General features: G+C 35.9%; 1 protein-coding gene across 7 annotated transcripts in view; it reads left to right on the forward strand.

Annotated features, from left to right (window-relative positions):
• The window catches only part of LOC105476082 (serine/threonine kinase 3), a 332200-nt gene that overhangs the window by 77343 nt on the left and 238705 nt on the right, over positions 1–16152 (forward strand). Inside the window, exons 1-2 of one of the 7 annotated variants that reach the window (XM_071067959.1) lie at positions 6213–6344; positions 7823–7955. The exons of the other annotated variants lie outside the window; for them this stretch is intronic. Of the exons in view, the coding sequence (XP_070924060.1) occupies positions 7833–7955 (123 nt within the window). The 5' untranslated portion in view covers positions 6213–6344; positions 7823–7832. Of the gene's footprint in view, positions 1–6212; positions 6345–7822; positions 7956–16152 lie in introns of those variants that run through there. 7 annotated transcript variants of the gene reach the window in all.

The following is a 16152-nucleotide window of genomic DNA, read 5'->3' on the forward strand; positions in this document are numbered from 1 at the left end:
ATGTTTATTTTGACTATTAGGTAGGCTGTCTTTTCATATTTGTATTGGCTGTTTCATGTTCTTTTTGTGCCTATTCTTTGCTGTTTGTTATTTCTGTTGGCCTTTTTTTTTGGATCCATTTTATTGCTTGACAGGTGGCTAATAGTTATATGAGTACTTCACGTATTTTAAAAGTCATAAAACAAATTATCTGATTGTCAGCATAGATATTAAAGAAGGACCTTCAAAAGCTGATCTGTACTTTTTCTTTGGGAAACATGTAGGAAAAGATGAAGGCATAGAATTAAGTTGCGGATTAATTAGACATATTCCAGTGATTGTAACTGAGTCTGAGTTGTAAAGGATAGAGATTTTGTCTATTTAGGTGCTGATTCTTACTCAACATGGGCCAGATCACAGAGTTGGCACCTGAGCTGGTAACGAATTGTGGTAATTAATGGTAGTGGTACTAGAATTAGGAAAAAGGTAAAACTCTCCTGTATTCTAGTGGATGATAAAAGTTTCTCTTGACTCTTCTGGTTACATTATGAGTACAAATCTATTAGGTTAGTATTCATTGAGTCCTTTTGGTTTTTAAGTATTTGGGGCTTTATAAAATAGTGTATGTGACTTAAATTTCTGATTTTTGTGATCAGACTCACAAACATAGCTCAAGTCCTAGTATCACACACATTCAGTAACTGATTTTTTCACAGTATTTAAAACTATCTTTTAAGTTTGATGAAACTTCTTTGTAGATAATCCAGCCATGGTATCCTATACTTGGGAGTTACATTTAATTAGTCAGCTTTAGTGTTTGGGAGAAGAGTGGTTGCAGTTGCCTTTCTCCTTGAAGAGTAAACTCAAGGAGTAAACTCCTCAAGGACAGGAGTTTTAATATATTCATCTTGAAATATTCCAAGTGCCTAGAATAGCTTTTGGCACCTACAAGCCTTTGATAAATGTTGAGCTGAAACAGCCAATTTTTTGGTTCTTATCCTGTGAATATAAAATTACCCTACCTCTCTATTCAGTGTTATATTTTTGTGGATAAGTTATAATTTCCATGACTACTATTCAGTATTAATAATGTGGATTGCTGAACAGATATGGTCATTACCAAAGACAAGCCATAAAAAGTATGCTTACTAGTAACCTTGGCATGTGTGAAATACCAGAATATGTTTCATTAGTTCTCCGATTTTTACAAAAGTTATATATGTATCTGTGTTTAATTTTTTGCTTAATTTTAAAAATGTGTATATTGATAATTTTAACCATGGGCTTGCTGTATGTAACTCATGAAAAAGCTTTTTGTTGTTGTTGTATAAGGTAGTAATATAAGCATTTTTTTTTTTGAGGAGTCAAGTGTTTTCAAGTTTAAAAAGAATAAAAGTTTAGTATATTTGTGGTAATGAGTTTTGAAGGTTTCCCGTGAGGAAATTTTTAAAAAACCAACTTATATTATATTAAATGCCATTAAACATCTCGAAACATTTATGCATTTCAAACATATACTACAGAGTAGAAATGCATAACTCTGTGAAATTGAAGCTCTTAAAAGATAGGTTAGATTTTTGATTAGAGGCTTTCCAAATAATCTTTACATAATTGTAAAGCTATGTCTTGACATATGGAAGAAATAGAGTCTATGTTTTAGATGTTTATTGTGTACTTAAAAACATTCTAAGAAAATGCCTAAGGTAATTCTCTCCCATTTAGGCCCATTTTTTGATTTGACTACTTGTTTTTATTCAACCTAGTACAGTAGAAATGGCATGAACCCAGGCTTTCAGCAATATAGGTTTTAGTTTTGGTTCTTCTACAGACTAGTTTTATGGTCTGGAGCAAATCATTTAACTGAGAAGGACTTCAGTGTCCTCATCTGTTAAATAATAAGTAACATTTGCATAGTGCTTTACATTTTACTTGGCAGTTGATATGGTTTAGCTCTACGTTCCCACTCAAATCTCATGTTGAATTGTAATCCCCAGTGTTTGGGGAGGGACCTGGTGGGAGGTGATTGGATCATGGGTGCAGATTTCCCCCTGGCTGTTCTTATGATAGTGAGTTCTCATCAGAGTGTGTAGCACTTCCCCCTTCATCCTCTCTCCCGCTCTGCCATGAGAATTCCGTGCTTGCTTCCCCTTTGCCCTTCTGTCACGATTATAAGTCTCCTGAGGCCTCCCCAGCCATGCTTCCTGTACAGCCTGTGGAACTGTGAGTCAGTCAAATCTCTTTTCTTCTAAATTACCCAGTCTCAGGAAGTTCTTTATAGCAGTGTGAGAGTGGATGAATACAGCTGTTTTATTTACATTTTGGTTGAGTAGAAAGGTTCAAAACCTATTTATTGATTTAGGCCCAGTGCTGTTCACTAGAGGTACAAATAACTAATAAATGCTGGTGTCTTGCATTCTTCACACATTAGATGAGGTAATAGGTATGTAAAAAGCCAAATTCTGTTTTGCAGAGTTAGAGCTCTTTAGGAGGAAAAAAGGAGGCACACATAGCCTAACAATTTAGAAAAAGTTTCATTGGTGAGAGAATCCATTAGCACAGTGGTCCTCGACCTTTTTGGCACCAGGGACTGGTTTCATGGAAGACAATTTTTCTATGGTTGGGGTGATAGTTTCAGGATGAAACCAGTTCAGCTCAGATCATCAGGCATTAGATTCTCATAAGGAGTGCACAACCTAGATTCCTTGCATGCGCAGTTCACAGTAGGGTTTGTTCTCCTATGAGAATCTAATGCTGCTGCTGATCTGACAGGAGGAGGTGGAGCTCAGGCAGTAATGCTCGCCCACCCGCCACTCACCTCCTGCTGTGTGGCCCCGTTCCTAACAGGCCATGGACCAGTACCCAGGGATTGGAGACTCCTGCATTAGCAGATTCTTGAAGGAGTAGGAGTTATTGAATATAAGCTTCAAAAGGGCAGGGATTTTTCTTTTTTTGTTAACTGTTTTATCTTCAGCTCCTAGCACGGGTGCTCAGTAAATATTGAAAGAATGAATGAATAAACGAGTGAGAGGAGAGAAGAGAGGGCAAAGAACATCTTGGAAGAGGAAACAATGATATGCTCAAATTTTATTTCTCTCTCTAAATATCCTAGGTTACCCAAAGGAGAATGTTCCCAGCATGTTGTCTAAATGGATTTACTTTTCTCACACTTAATCAATTAATTACTCAAAATCATTTCCACATTTTAGGTTGATGGCTCCATTAGGATCATGTTGTTATATAATTTTCTGTTTCCGGGAGTTTTTTCTTTTTTTTGTTATTTTGAGAAAAGCAATGTATGCATCTTTTATCGCTTTGGTAATATCTTTGAGCTTCTTACTCAGTATATTTATTTCCTGGAATGTATGTGATTCTTCTTTGAGATTTTCTTTGGAGCTTCCTGATTTCTTGTTCTAATGTGGACTCATTCCTTTGAGGTCTGCTTTATAGCTGTATCCTTAGAATTTCTTTTCACTTGACTCTTGGGTTAGTGCCACCATTAAAAAAAGGATATTTCCTGTTTTCTTGGTTTTTACCTTTGTTTTGTATTCTTCCTAAACTGTCTTCTTCATGATACAAGAATAAGAGGTCAATTATTGTTTGAGCCTTTGCGTATCTGAAAATGTCTTTATTTTGCTTTTATACTTGGTCCATTGCCTAAGTAGAATTTTACAGTCAAAATAATTTTCTCTCAGAGCTTTGAGACTTTCCTCCATTTATCTTCTAACATCTAGCGTTGATAATGGCTGTCTGAGTCTTATTTATTTGTAGGTTTTTTTCCCCCTCTGGAAATTTCTGAACTTTTCTTTTTATCTTGATGTTTCTGATATTTCACAAGAATGTGCCTACATGTGAGTCCTTTTTATTAGTTATGCTCAGCATTCAGTAGTTCCTTTTAATATATAAACACTTGTCTGTCTTCAGCTTTGGAAAATTTCTGTTTTCTTTATTGAAAGCTTGAATCTCCTGAATTTGTTTTTCCTCTTAGATTTTCCTCTCTTTATGTCTTTTTGCCTTTTGGAGGAGGTGGGATGCTTTATTTTGCTTTATTTTCTGACTCTTCTAACTGAACTTTTTATTTCAGCAGTTATATTTTAATTAAAAGAATGCTTACGCTTATTCCTTTTTCATAACATATTGATGCTGACATGGATAGAAAAGCTTTTGAAATTGCTTTAAGAATAATAAGTTTTTAAAAATAAATGCCATTGTCTGTTTCCTGAATCATTTCTGTTTCTTCTAGGGTTATTGATTTCCACAATTATTTATTCTGGTCTTGCCCTTGGGACTGGAAGGCTGATCAGGTCTCACCGTAAGCAATGCCTTTTCACTGACAGGCATAATAGGGTGAATGGGTTGGGAGCTAGCTTTTAAGGGAAAGGGCCTACAACAGGTTTTTATTGAATTTCTTTCTTTTTTTTTGTTTTGAGAAGGAGTCTCGCTCTGTCCCCCAGGCTAGAGTGCGGTGGTGCCATCTCGGCTCACTGCTAGCTCCGCCTCCCAGGTTCACGCCATTCTCCTGCCTCAGCCTCCCGAGTAGCTCGCCTGCCACCACACCCATCTCATTTTTTTTTTAGTAGAGACGGGGTTTCACCGTGTTAGCCAGGATGGTCTCCATCTCCTGACCTCATGATCTGCCCATCTCGGCCTCCCAAAGTGCTGGAATTGCAGGCGTGAGCCACCGTGCCTGGTCCCCTGAATTTCTTCAGAGAGGAACCCTTTCCCCTTTTTTTTGATCTGGGGATAAATGACAGAATTCATGTAATCTGCATGTACATGGGAGTAGGGGCAGACTGGGGACAAGGAGCCAACTGTTGTTCCATTTTCTTCTTTTCAGCTTCCATGAAAAAGTGAACTCCCTTTCATTCTTGCTCTCCCTACCCTATGGTACTAAGCTGGAAGTCCTTCTGGGGTTTACTTGATAGATCACTTCATTGTCTGCTCTTGGCTGTGACCCTGTCCATAGAAATGCTTCCAAATTTATTATATTCACCTGTGCCTTATATATACTTTATATGCTATCATACTGTTAGGAGTTTAAATTAGTACAACTACTTCAAAGAGTAATTTGATAATCTGTTGTTGAATATGTACTCTAGGATCTATCCAGTGGTTTTCCTTCTCCTTCTGTACTTTTGAGAAATCTTGGCACAATTGTTTATTGGGGCTGTGCAAGAGTGTTGTCACAACAGAAAACTATTAATAGAAGCATATTTAAATGTCAGTCAGCGTTAGTCCCTGGGTTAAAGGATGGTTGTAGTTCTTTCAGTCTTTACACTTTGTAGCTCTTTCGTGAAGCCAGACTCTGGGCGTAGTATTCTGGTTCAAGAGTACCCAGCATCCAGCTGTATAGATGAGAATTACATTAAAATACCACACAGGTGTTTTTGTTTGTTTGTTTTTTGTTTTGTTTTTTTTTTTTTTTTTGAGACAGAGTCTTGCCCTGTTGCTCAGGCTGGAGTGTGGTGGCACTATCTTGGCTTACTGCAACCTCCACTTCCCAGGTTCAAGCAGTTCTTGTGCCTCAGTCTCCCAAGTATCTGAGATTATAGGCATGCACCACCATGCCTAACTAATTTTTACATTTTTAGTAGAGATGGGGTTTCACCACGTTGGCCAGGCTGGTCTTGAACTCCTGACCTCAGGTGATCCATCCACCTCAGCCTCGCAAAGTGCTGGGATTACAGATGTGAGCCACCACAGCTGGCCTAAAATGCCACATAGGTTTTATGTCTTCAAAGTTATGTGAACATTCAGTTTAGTATATAAGAGACATTTTCACTATATACCTTTATCAGGATGAGATCTGTTTCTGTAATTTTGGGTGGGTGTGAGGGAATACTAAATAATGGAGAAGAAATTCCAGACTGAAGAGAGCAACTCTTAAATGATTTGTATATTTTCTTGAAGGCTGGTGGTGAACTTGTTTCATAATGAAAATAGTTGAGAAAGTCCGGTTTTCTTTAGTTACCACTGTAAAGGACACATTAAGACTATTCTGCTTGTTAAATTCTCACTGATTGTTACAGTTTTAGAACAGTGGTTCTCAACTCCAGTGACAGACATTTGGTAGATAAAATAACAACAGACATATGTATTACTTTTATGTGCCAGGTACTTTTCTAAATATATTATGTATATTATAGCAGTTAATCCTCATAAAGATTGGAGAACTTTATGAAGTAAGAACTATTATTGACCCATTTTCCAGATGAGAAATGGAAACATACAGAGGTTAAATAGTCATATGGAAAGAAAGGATTGGAATTATAGCTGAAGACTAGAATTGAGCTGAGAACATGAAATCTGGAGTCAGACTGCCAGGATTTGAATCCTAGCTCTGCTACATACTACCTCTCTGGACTTGGGCAAGTTTTTAAACTTCTCTGTGACTTAATTTCTTCATCTGATATATGGGATAAGATATGAGTTGTTATGAAGATTACATGCATTTAAAGAATAACACCTGGCACATAAATGGCCCTATATATATTTGCTTTTGACATTGTCATCCTTATCCTGTCATCTCACTTAGTTAGATAAAAGTGTCTTTTGTGTTTTGAACATGATTATCTGTCAGATGCATTTGGGTAGAAGAATGCAGAGAAGTAAAGAACCAAGGATAGAATCTTAGTAGTCACCATTGGTACTTTTAATTATTGTTGTTAATGAAGAAAGCATACATTCCATAACACAGACCTCACATTTTTAGGTACGCTGTTAGTTTCTTTTTTCTTTTTTTTTTTTGAGACGGAGTCTGGCTCTGCCGCCCAGGCTGGAGTGCAGTGGCCGGATCTCGGCTCACTGCAAGCTCCGCCTCCCGGGTTTACGCCATTCTCCTGCCACAGCCTCCCTAGTACCTGGGACTACAGGGCCCGCCACCCTGTCCGGCTACTTTTTTTGTATTTTTTTAGTAGAGACGGGGTTTCACCGGGTTAGCCAGGATGGTCTTGATCTCCTGACCTCGTGATCCGCCCGTCTCGGCCTCCCAAAGTGCTGGGATTACAGGCTTGAGCCACCGCGCCCGGCTAGTTTCTTTAATAGAATCAAATGATGGCGGCTGGGCGAGGTGACTCACACCTGTAATCCCAGCACTTTGGGAGGCTGAGGCAGGCAGATCTCTTGGGGTCAGGAGTTTGAGACCAGCCTGGCCAACATGGAGAAACCCCATCTCTACTAAAAATACAAAAATTCGCCTGGCGTGTTGGCATGCGCCTGTAATCCCAGCTACTGGGAGACTGAGGCATGAGAATCACTTGAACCCAGGAGGCAGGCAGAGGTTGCAGTGAGCCTAGATCTTGCCATTGTCCTCCAGCATGGGTGACAGAGTGAGACTCCATCTCAATAAACAAACAAATAAATAAGTAAATAACCAAATAAATAAAAGAATCAAGCAGTGGCTATTCAAAATATACTAGCATATTTTATCCAAGTGCCCTTAGAATCAATACCTTGCATGTAATAGCCTTTATGGTAAACATTTGGTTTGTTATATTTTAAAAATATGTTTATGTTTTGCCTTGATGTTAAGTGCTTCTTCAAACTTTTTTGTCTTGGTAAGGGCATATCAAGTTCGCATTATTGATTATTAAGATTTATTTGGAGCTTAAAAGCTTGATATATCATTGTTAATAATAGACATATTTTTGATACGTGTGGATTTCTGTTCAATAAAGTGCTCTTTGGGGTTTATATTTGCCTTTGTGTTATTAGACTAATTCATGTTTGACTTTCCTAATCACTTTGTGGCATGTTCCCCCTTTGTGTAATAGATACTGGTTCATACTGGATTTACAACTCCATATATATTGAGTGCTTTTCTGTTGTCTTCTGATCTCTTTTTCAGGAATCTTTTCATGTGGGAAAGGATTTTAAAATGTGTACCCACTGACCATTTTCACAGTAGAGTATCAGTTCTCTTTCTCTGCAGATCAAGGGATTATAAGCAGCTTGTATATATATATATATTTACATATGGTGTAAGTAGTGAAAGCTTTCATTTTGAATCACTAGTTGTGGGGCTTTGTGATAGATTATTAATCTTTTTTTTCCTTGCCAGACATGTGCAATCCAGATTTCATGAAAGACAACCTCTGTTCTCTGCCCTCTCGTATATAATAAAGGTTAAAATATTCTAGTTATTTTTCCTAATGTATGTACTTTGTGTTGAACAGAAGATTTGTGTTTTTTCTGGACAAATTCCATAACTTTTTTATTGTTTATAACCTTGGATATTTTATATTTTCAAGTCTCTGTTTTTTGGGAGTGGAATGAAATAGATTTGTGAGGGTAGGGGGAGTTAACTGAGCTGCTATGCTGTTTTTCCCAGAGTATTTTCCTCATCCAGGATACCTGGGAGCCCCGTTTAATGTATGTATTCTTTATCCTAAGAGAGGAGGAGGGGGCAGGGAGAAATTTTGGTTAAGAAGTTGGAATATGAAGCTTGATGAATGATCAGATAAAATCTTACATGTAAGCTTAACTATTACTTTTGAGATTTAAGTATTTCAGAAATTGCTACATATTCACCCAAGTTTCTTGAAACCATTGATTTTTCTGTAAGGGGTTTTGGTAACTATTGTGTGAGTTGATAACACGTATGTCATTAAAATGAATGGAAACTGAAACATCTGAGAGTTCTGTAAAATGAGAAATCCAAATGAAAATGAATACAGTGACAAACATTTATTAGCTAAGGAAGGTGGTAGTAGGAAAACAAAGACAGCAGGAGACTTTAAGAAAATGACTGTGCATGTTCCTTTTAAAAGATATGCTTATTCTACTTTTCTTGCCACCAATTATTGTATCCCTTTTTGGGGGGGCCAGAAAATAGAAAATAGATCAGACATCTAATGTGTTACACATCTGAAATAACCTCTAGCATTTCTGGAGTTAGTCAGTGGTTTGTGCTTTATACAAACCTCTTTTCCAAGAACTCCTGTTTGGTATTTACTTCAAGTTTACTGCATCAGTTTCAACTTTTGGTTATAAGTTACAGAAAACCCAGCCTAAGCCAGCTTAAGCCAAAGAGGGAATTTATTTGTTCACATACCCCTCGCTCATTGCAAAGTTAGTTTATGCGTGGCTTGATTCAGGGTGAAAAGAATTACTTGAATTCATGTTTTTGTTCTGATACCTCTTTGTTGGCCTCGTTCACACAAACTCTTCCCTCAGTTACGAGATGTCTGCCAGCAGTTCCCTGGGTTATATCTTTCTATATAGAATCCAGCAGAAAAGAGTGATAATCTTGTGCCTCTGCGTGGGTCATGTGCCCTTCTCTGAGCAAATCATTGTGGCCATTACAATGTGATTTAGCAATGGACTTAGACTTAGGTCATGTGTTCAATCCAGAGCTAGGGTAGACTTGACTACTAGAAATACATGGTCTGAGAATGGAGAAGTAGTGATTTCCTAAAGGGAAATCAGAATATGTTTAGCAGGAGAAGGCCAAATGAGTGTTAGACTAGCAAAAAATAATAGATGTTTCTATATATTTACTAAACTGAAAAACAAAACACACCAGGAATAAAAGACAATAATTTAAAAACTCTAAAATAGCTCACAAAATGAATCTTAAACTGTGGAAGATATATCTAGTGACATTGAGTCAAAGCTTTTGGGTCCCCATCTCTTTTTTCCTTCTGTCACAGTAAGGGACAGTAAGGTTGATGTTTCTCAAGGAGCCTGTTCCTGCTAGGTCAGAAGTAAATGTTTGCTATAAGGATTTTCCTGAAAAGTACTCAGTGGAAAGACCCATGGTTCCCTTTAGTCCAGGATGGCTTGAGCCTGATGTTATTTCTGGTGTCCCTGGCCCCTTCTTACAAGGATTTTCTCACTCTGAGTGGGTACTAATGATCAGTGCTGTACTAGAATCTAAGGAGAATGAGTTCTTTTGTGTAGAAAGTGATACTTTTTGCTCCTTATTTGGGGTGTCCCATGAAGTGAGAATGAGTTCTGAGTGTACTTCACACTTGCCTCTTACAGTTCCAAGCCACCGCATTAACAGGATATGCATTGTGGGATTAGACCATTAAAATTTTCATAGCAATCATGTGCTGCCACATTGTAATCTCTGATTAAATACAGCATACACGTCACGCTCCATTACATCTTTTCTAAATCTTTTGATTGAATTATAAACAGTTTATGATTTTTCCACATTATAATATAGTCCCCTACATAGACTATCACTTCTACCTTAACTAAGTAAATTAAGTTTACAAAAGTATTTCCTTGGCTTCCCTTATTGGTAAGTTGCCCAGTTTTCACCTTTGTTGCTATTCTTCTTGGCGTTTCTCCCAGTTCTATTTCCCTTTCCTCAGTCAGGCCCACCTTCATATACTTTATTTTTATATTGTACATTCCTCTGCAGGCAGACTGCCTGTCATTGCCAGATCTGCAGTGAGCCCTTCTTCCCTGTCAGAAGCCTGACCCCATAGCACACTGTAACAGTGATTATTTGGAGTGATGTGGTTTAGTGGAAAGACCTTTGGATGTGGAGCAGGAAGACCAAGCTTCAGTACTTGGATTGTTACTTATTAGCTCTGTGACCCTGGGTACATTGGGTAACTCCTCTCTGCTTCAGTTTCCTAATCCTGAAATTGATCTAATATCAGATTACTTGCTTTACCTACATCAGTGTTTTCTTGTGGGAAAAAAAACATGCTAAGTGTCAGAGGACTCTGTAACCTGTAAAGTTCTACACAAATGTAAATTGCCACTTTTTACTGTTAAGGTAAAAACTTTAAAAAGTGGTAATTTAGTTTTAAATCACAGGTGATTTAAGAATTGTATGATGTTTCTTGAAATAGTGGATATTCTTCAGCATTAGAAAAACATATTAAAAGATCATTGTGTCTTATCTTACTTTTGTTTAATCTTAGGAAATAAAGAAATATATGTAAGTTAATTTTCCAGGAAATGGAAAGTTAGTTCCTTGGATGGCAGATTTCTAATTTTAACGGTTTTATATGGAGATCTTCTAAAATTGCATTGCATAATTATCTGCACTTTTAACTAGAGTGTACTTTTAACTGCTCCATTCCTTTTAATTATATAAATTATAGAGAAAAAAACACGAGCACATTGTAAAAATTTCAAATAATACAAAAGGGTACAAAAGAGGAAGTTAATGTCTTCACATCTGCCCTTCAATTTTACTTCCTTGAGGTTATGTCAGTTAATTTCTTGTGGATTCTTTCACCACCTATATATGTATATCTTGTTTTACCCAAGGGATTAATACCATATGTGATGTTTTATACCTTACCATTTTTCGTTTTCAACTTCTGGGATATCTTAGATACCTTCCCATACCAGTACATATAGGTCTTATGTGTGTGTAACAGAATGTATTTATTTCAGTCTTCTGGATGAAAGTGACTTCTAACTTTTTAGTGTTTTGCTGCTACAGTCAAAGCTGCAGGGAACTTTCGTACATATGTATTGGCGTATTTGTGTTGTGATCATTGGATGCGTTACATGAAATGGAATTACTGAGCCAAAGGACATGTTCATTTTTTATAACAATTTTTTGGGAGAACTGAGAGGATGCTAACTGAGCATATGATTCTTTAGTGCTAAGGCACTTTCAGTTGTGGGAAAAGACTCTAGATAGTCTTTAAGACCTACGTAAAGTAGGAAAGATGGATTTTGCTTTCGGCGCCTTTTGGCTTCTCTGCTCTCTTCTTCATCTTATGAATAATTTTACTTAAGGTGTTCACTATTAATTCCACCACACCAGTCTCTCTTAGGATTCTAAGCAAGGTTATAGACCTGTTACTCCTCCTCCTATTATTTTTACAAATTATTTTATTATTAAATTCTCCACTTCTGTTTTCCTCCTTTTAGTCTCTGAGAGCCTGCTGTCAGTTTTCTTCCTAAAAGTTCAGATATGATCATGCCATCTTTCCACTTAAAAATATGTAGGTGTATAAAACAATTTGGCCCTAATCTGACTTCCCATTTTGCACTATTTTCCCATACACATTATGTTCAAACACAAAGAACCATTCACTGGTAATGCACGTTATGTATTTTTATGCTCGGTGCCTTTGCACATGCCGTATGTATCCTTCCCTCTTTGGTCACCTGATAAACTTTGTTCACTCTTTTAGATTCAGCTCAAAAGTCATCTCTATGAAGTCTTTCCTAAGTGGTAGAATGGTAAGGTAGATGGTTGAGGCTGGCAGGAACTGTATTCAGGGCCTTAAATGTTATATTAGATGGTTTGGATTTTAAGAGTACTGGTTCTGATGCATAATCAGCTTTAAGAACTGCTGTCCTGGAGTGCTCCTATTGCTAATCCTGTTGTTGCAGGCATCGCTTGTGTTGTAATTAATTGTTCCTATTCCTTTCCCACAAAATTCTGAGTGTCATGAAGACAGGGATCATGTAACAGACTTTTAGCGAATTCTTGTTAGTGCCTACCTTCTACAATTCTGTTTGAGTGTTAAATGAAATGAAACCTGTAGAGTGGTTGACATAGTAAGAACTCAATAAATGCAAGCTGTTATTGTTATCACCATTGTTAACACTGGATAGATTAATCCTGACTTGAGGAATATAGGGTGATTTCTTGAAAGAGGCAAAGTTTGATCCAGGCCTTAAAAGACTGTGTAAGGATTACATTGATGAGTTTTGATCAGTTTTTAAGACCTTATGCAAGTGCCTATGAAAGTAAAACTTAAATGAGGTATCTATACTTACCTATTTATGGCATTTGAAAGGGGGACATATGTCCAATTTTTTGTATCCTTACTATCTAATAGGTATTAAATGTAAAATTAATGCATCATTTTATATGCATAAATAATTAGGTCCAAAAGGTGGAGTTTAGCTAAGATTGTGAAAGACTTATTAGAAAATTAAAATTCTTAATTTTGTGTGAAATTAAAACCTCACTTGAATTCATTTTACTGTTCTAAAACCATTAAGGCAGTATATGTATTTTAAAACCATTTGTGCATGTGCCCTTGAGACAAGTTGGTGGGTGTATTTTTATCAAAACCATATACACAGTGACATATTAAACATATCATATTATTATACTAATCATGTGACTATAGAAACAAAAGTAACCAGAGGACTAAAGCCTATCAAAACCATCTTTTTGTTTTTGTACAATGAAATTCTTCTTAAATTTGCCAGTGAATTCATACCAATTGAAACCAGATGTAGACTTCCGTCTTTTAATATATTAGCTCAGCTATAAATGTCTTATTTTCATCACTGATTGCTGAGTATTTCATTCATAGTTTATTATCTCTCTACCACCCTTCTTTAAAAAAATACAACAAAACAGACTATAAAATGTGATTCAAGGGATTTAAAAATGACATCGCACCATTTGTATAGTGACCTAAATGAAATTAAATCTGTAATGTATTGAGGATAACTTAATTAAATCCACAAATGAAGTACTCTGTTGATAAAATTTTTCGTGTTCCAATCAATGGCTCCACAGATTTTTTTGTTTGTTTGTTTTAAGGGATTCTTAACAGATACCACTGAAGGAAGTGTTAGCTGTGATTTGAGAATGGATCTAACGCTTTTCCATCTTGGAACTGAATTCTTACATTATCTTCTGTATGAAGCAGATCCTCTCTCATGTGTTTTCTCCCCCTCGGTGTTTTCAATATAAATCTGACCATTTTGAAATAGTTGGGTATGGACCTATCCAGCCTCATGAAAAGTCTTAAAGATATGAGAAAGATACTGCTCTAAATTTTATGTCATAATAGGAAGAAGTAGCTCTCTTTGTTGCCAAATAAAAATCTAGCTACTTTTGGTAATTGGCTGGATAGGTATGTAAATGAAATTTGTTAAAACAGCTAGAGAGTATTTGAAAACAAAACTCCATCTATCTAGGAAAATGACTGTCAACTTCTTTATTTTTTAATAACAAAATGGTTAACAGATATCCAAATGACATGAAATAAGCATGATACAAACATCTAGATCAGAACCTGCTATATGGTGTCCACTAAATATATGTTCTTATTTCCTTCCACTCTTCTCCTTTTCCATTAGTGACACACAATACTTGTAGAGTGCCTTAAATCTTGATATAGATATTTCTCTTGTCCAAAGTTCATTGGGCACCATTGATATTTAAAAGAGACCAAGTAAACATTTATCTTCCAAATTTGCTAAGATTTGTCTCCATTTTGGTACAAGGCTGAAATTTGGCCTATCACTTTTTGTCATTTTTCTCATTCTCCATTTTGGTACAAGGCTGAAATTTGGCCTATCACTTTTTGTCATTTTTCTCATTGTAGTGGAAGGAAGAAAACTGGGTCTTACTTGGTTTTTGAGTACCATTTTATAATTGTTATATTTCTATTCTTTAGTTCATTAGTTACTCTATTAATAGTCTTTCCTTTCTCTGGATAGGGAGCTACTTTTTTTATTTAAAGCTTGATTTTAATGCCATTTCCTCTCTCTATTCCTAATTAATTGCACTTCTTTTTGGGTATGTTTCACTTTGAAAGAACGTTTTATGATTGTTTATGAGTTTCTAAGTCTGTATTTCCTGCTAGATTGGAGCCCCATGAGGTTAGGTTAGAGATTTTTAAAAAAATTAAATCTAGAGTAGGTGCTCAGTAAATGATTTTTCAGTGGCTGAATGTTACCTAGTGTTTCTTGGAAAATACTTCTGAATTCTTATGTCACTTTTATACTCTGGTTTACATTCTGGTTATATATGTGCTGTTATTCTCAGCAATATTGTAACCCCTGGGGTAATTTTATATTTGATACTTTATTGTTTTAATTTGCTTTTCTTTGATAATTAGTGCAGTGTAATAGTTTCCATGTATGTTAATTAGCTCTTTTTTTTAGTTTTGTGAATTTTATGTTCATTTCTTTGGCCTGTTTATTTATTGAGATTTTATTGTTTTTCTGAAGGTTTTATATGAGCTCTTTATGTTCTAAATAAATAATTCTATACATTAATATCTTGCTATGACTTTTTTTTCTTTTTAAAAATTTATTTAGTTTTTTTTAGAGACAAGGCCGCACTATGTTGCCCAGCCTGGACTTGAACAAACTCCTGGGCTCATGTGATCCTCCCACCTCAGTGTCCTGAGTAGCTGGGACTATAGATAGGCCTGTGCCACCGCAACTGGCTATTTTTCTGAGTTTTCTGAGGTTATGTAGAACCTTATATGTATTCTAAGCTTATGTATTCTAAGTTTTTGTGTAGACAAAACTAATAAGTTCTCATAATTCTTTCTTTGCTTTTTTTTGATTAGAAACTATCTTTCCTGCTTAGTGATTTGAAACTTACTTTGGTTTTCTTCTAAGTATTTTTAAAATGTTTAAATCATTGATTTATATATTTATTTTAGTAGAATTAAGTGTCTGTTTTCAATTAAATGCTTATAGAGTCACCCATTAATGTACTCAAGGTTACTCTTCAGGCCAGGTGAGTGTGCTTACTTCCACAGTTCATTAACAGGTGTATTTGTTTTGTTTGGCTGGCATACCATTTAAAATAACTTAAATTTGAATGCTGAGCTGGGGCAGGTACTCTGCCTGATATTCAGGGATGATCATTTTGCTGCCTATTTATGGCTGGTTTCTATTCTTACTGTTGTTTACCACTGGTAGCTGTTCTGATTGGTTGGTATTGTGGTTGGCAGCTGTCCTGATTAGACATTTGCTTTAATGACTGTCAGATATTTTGAATATCACCCTTAGAACAAGCCTCAAAATCCCCAATTTTTCTTATATTAGACTAATTCATATATTTATGTTTGTGACATCTGGCAGTGGTGTGATGGAAGTAATATTGATTGCTGAAGAAATGTGGGGTTTACTACTTAGTAGTTGTATGACATTCGGTAGTCCATTTAATTTCTCTGAATTTGTTTCCTCATCTGTTAAAAGGAATAATAATAAGTGTTTCTGCTTGCTTACTTGAGTCGAGAAATCACATAAAATGTTTTTATAAACTGTAAAGTAATATAAAAATTTAAGACAACAGTATGCCTTTATGTTCTAGAAAATACTTCTCCACCTGTTTATTGTTGTTTAAAGTGATTTTATTGAGGGATAGGAACCTTTCATTTCATAATTGAACTTAAACGTCTTAAAGTACAGATACTGCTTTTAAGTCTTAATACTAAATTGGGTTGTTAAAATAAATTTAAATTAAGCTCTATTCATGTACTT

Source organism: Macaca nemestrina, chromosome 8 (assembly GCF_043159975.1).
Source record: "Macaca nemestrina isolate mMacNem1 chromosome 8, mMacNem.hap1, whole genome shotgun sequence".
Classification (NCBI taxonomy): Eukaryota; Metazoa; Chordata; class Mammalia; order Primates; family Cercopithecidae; genus Macaca; species Macaca nemestrina.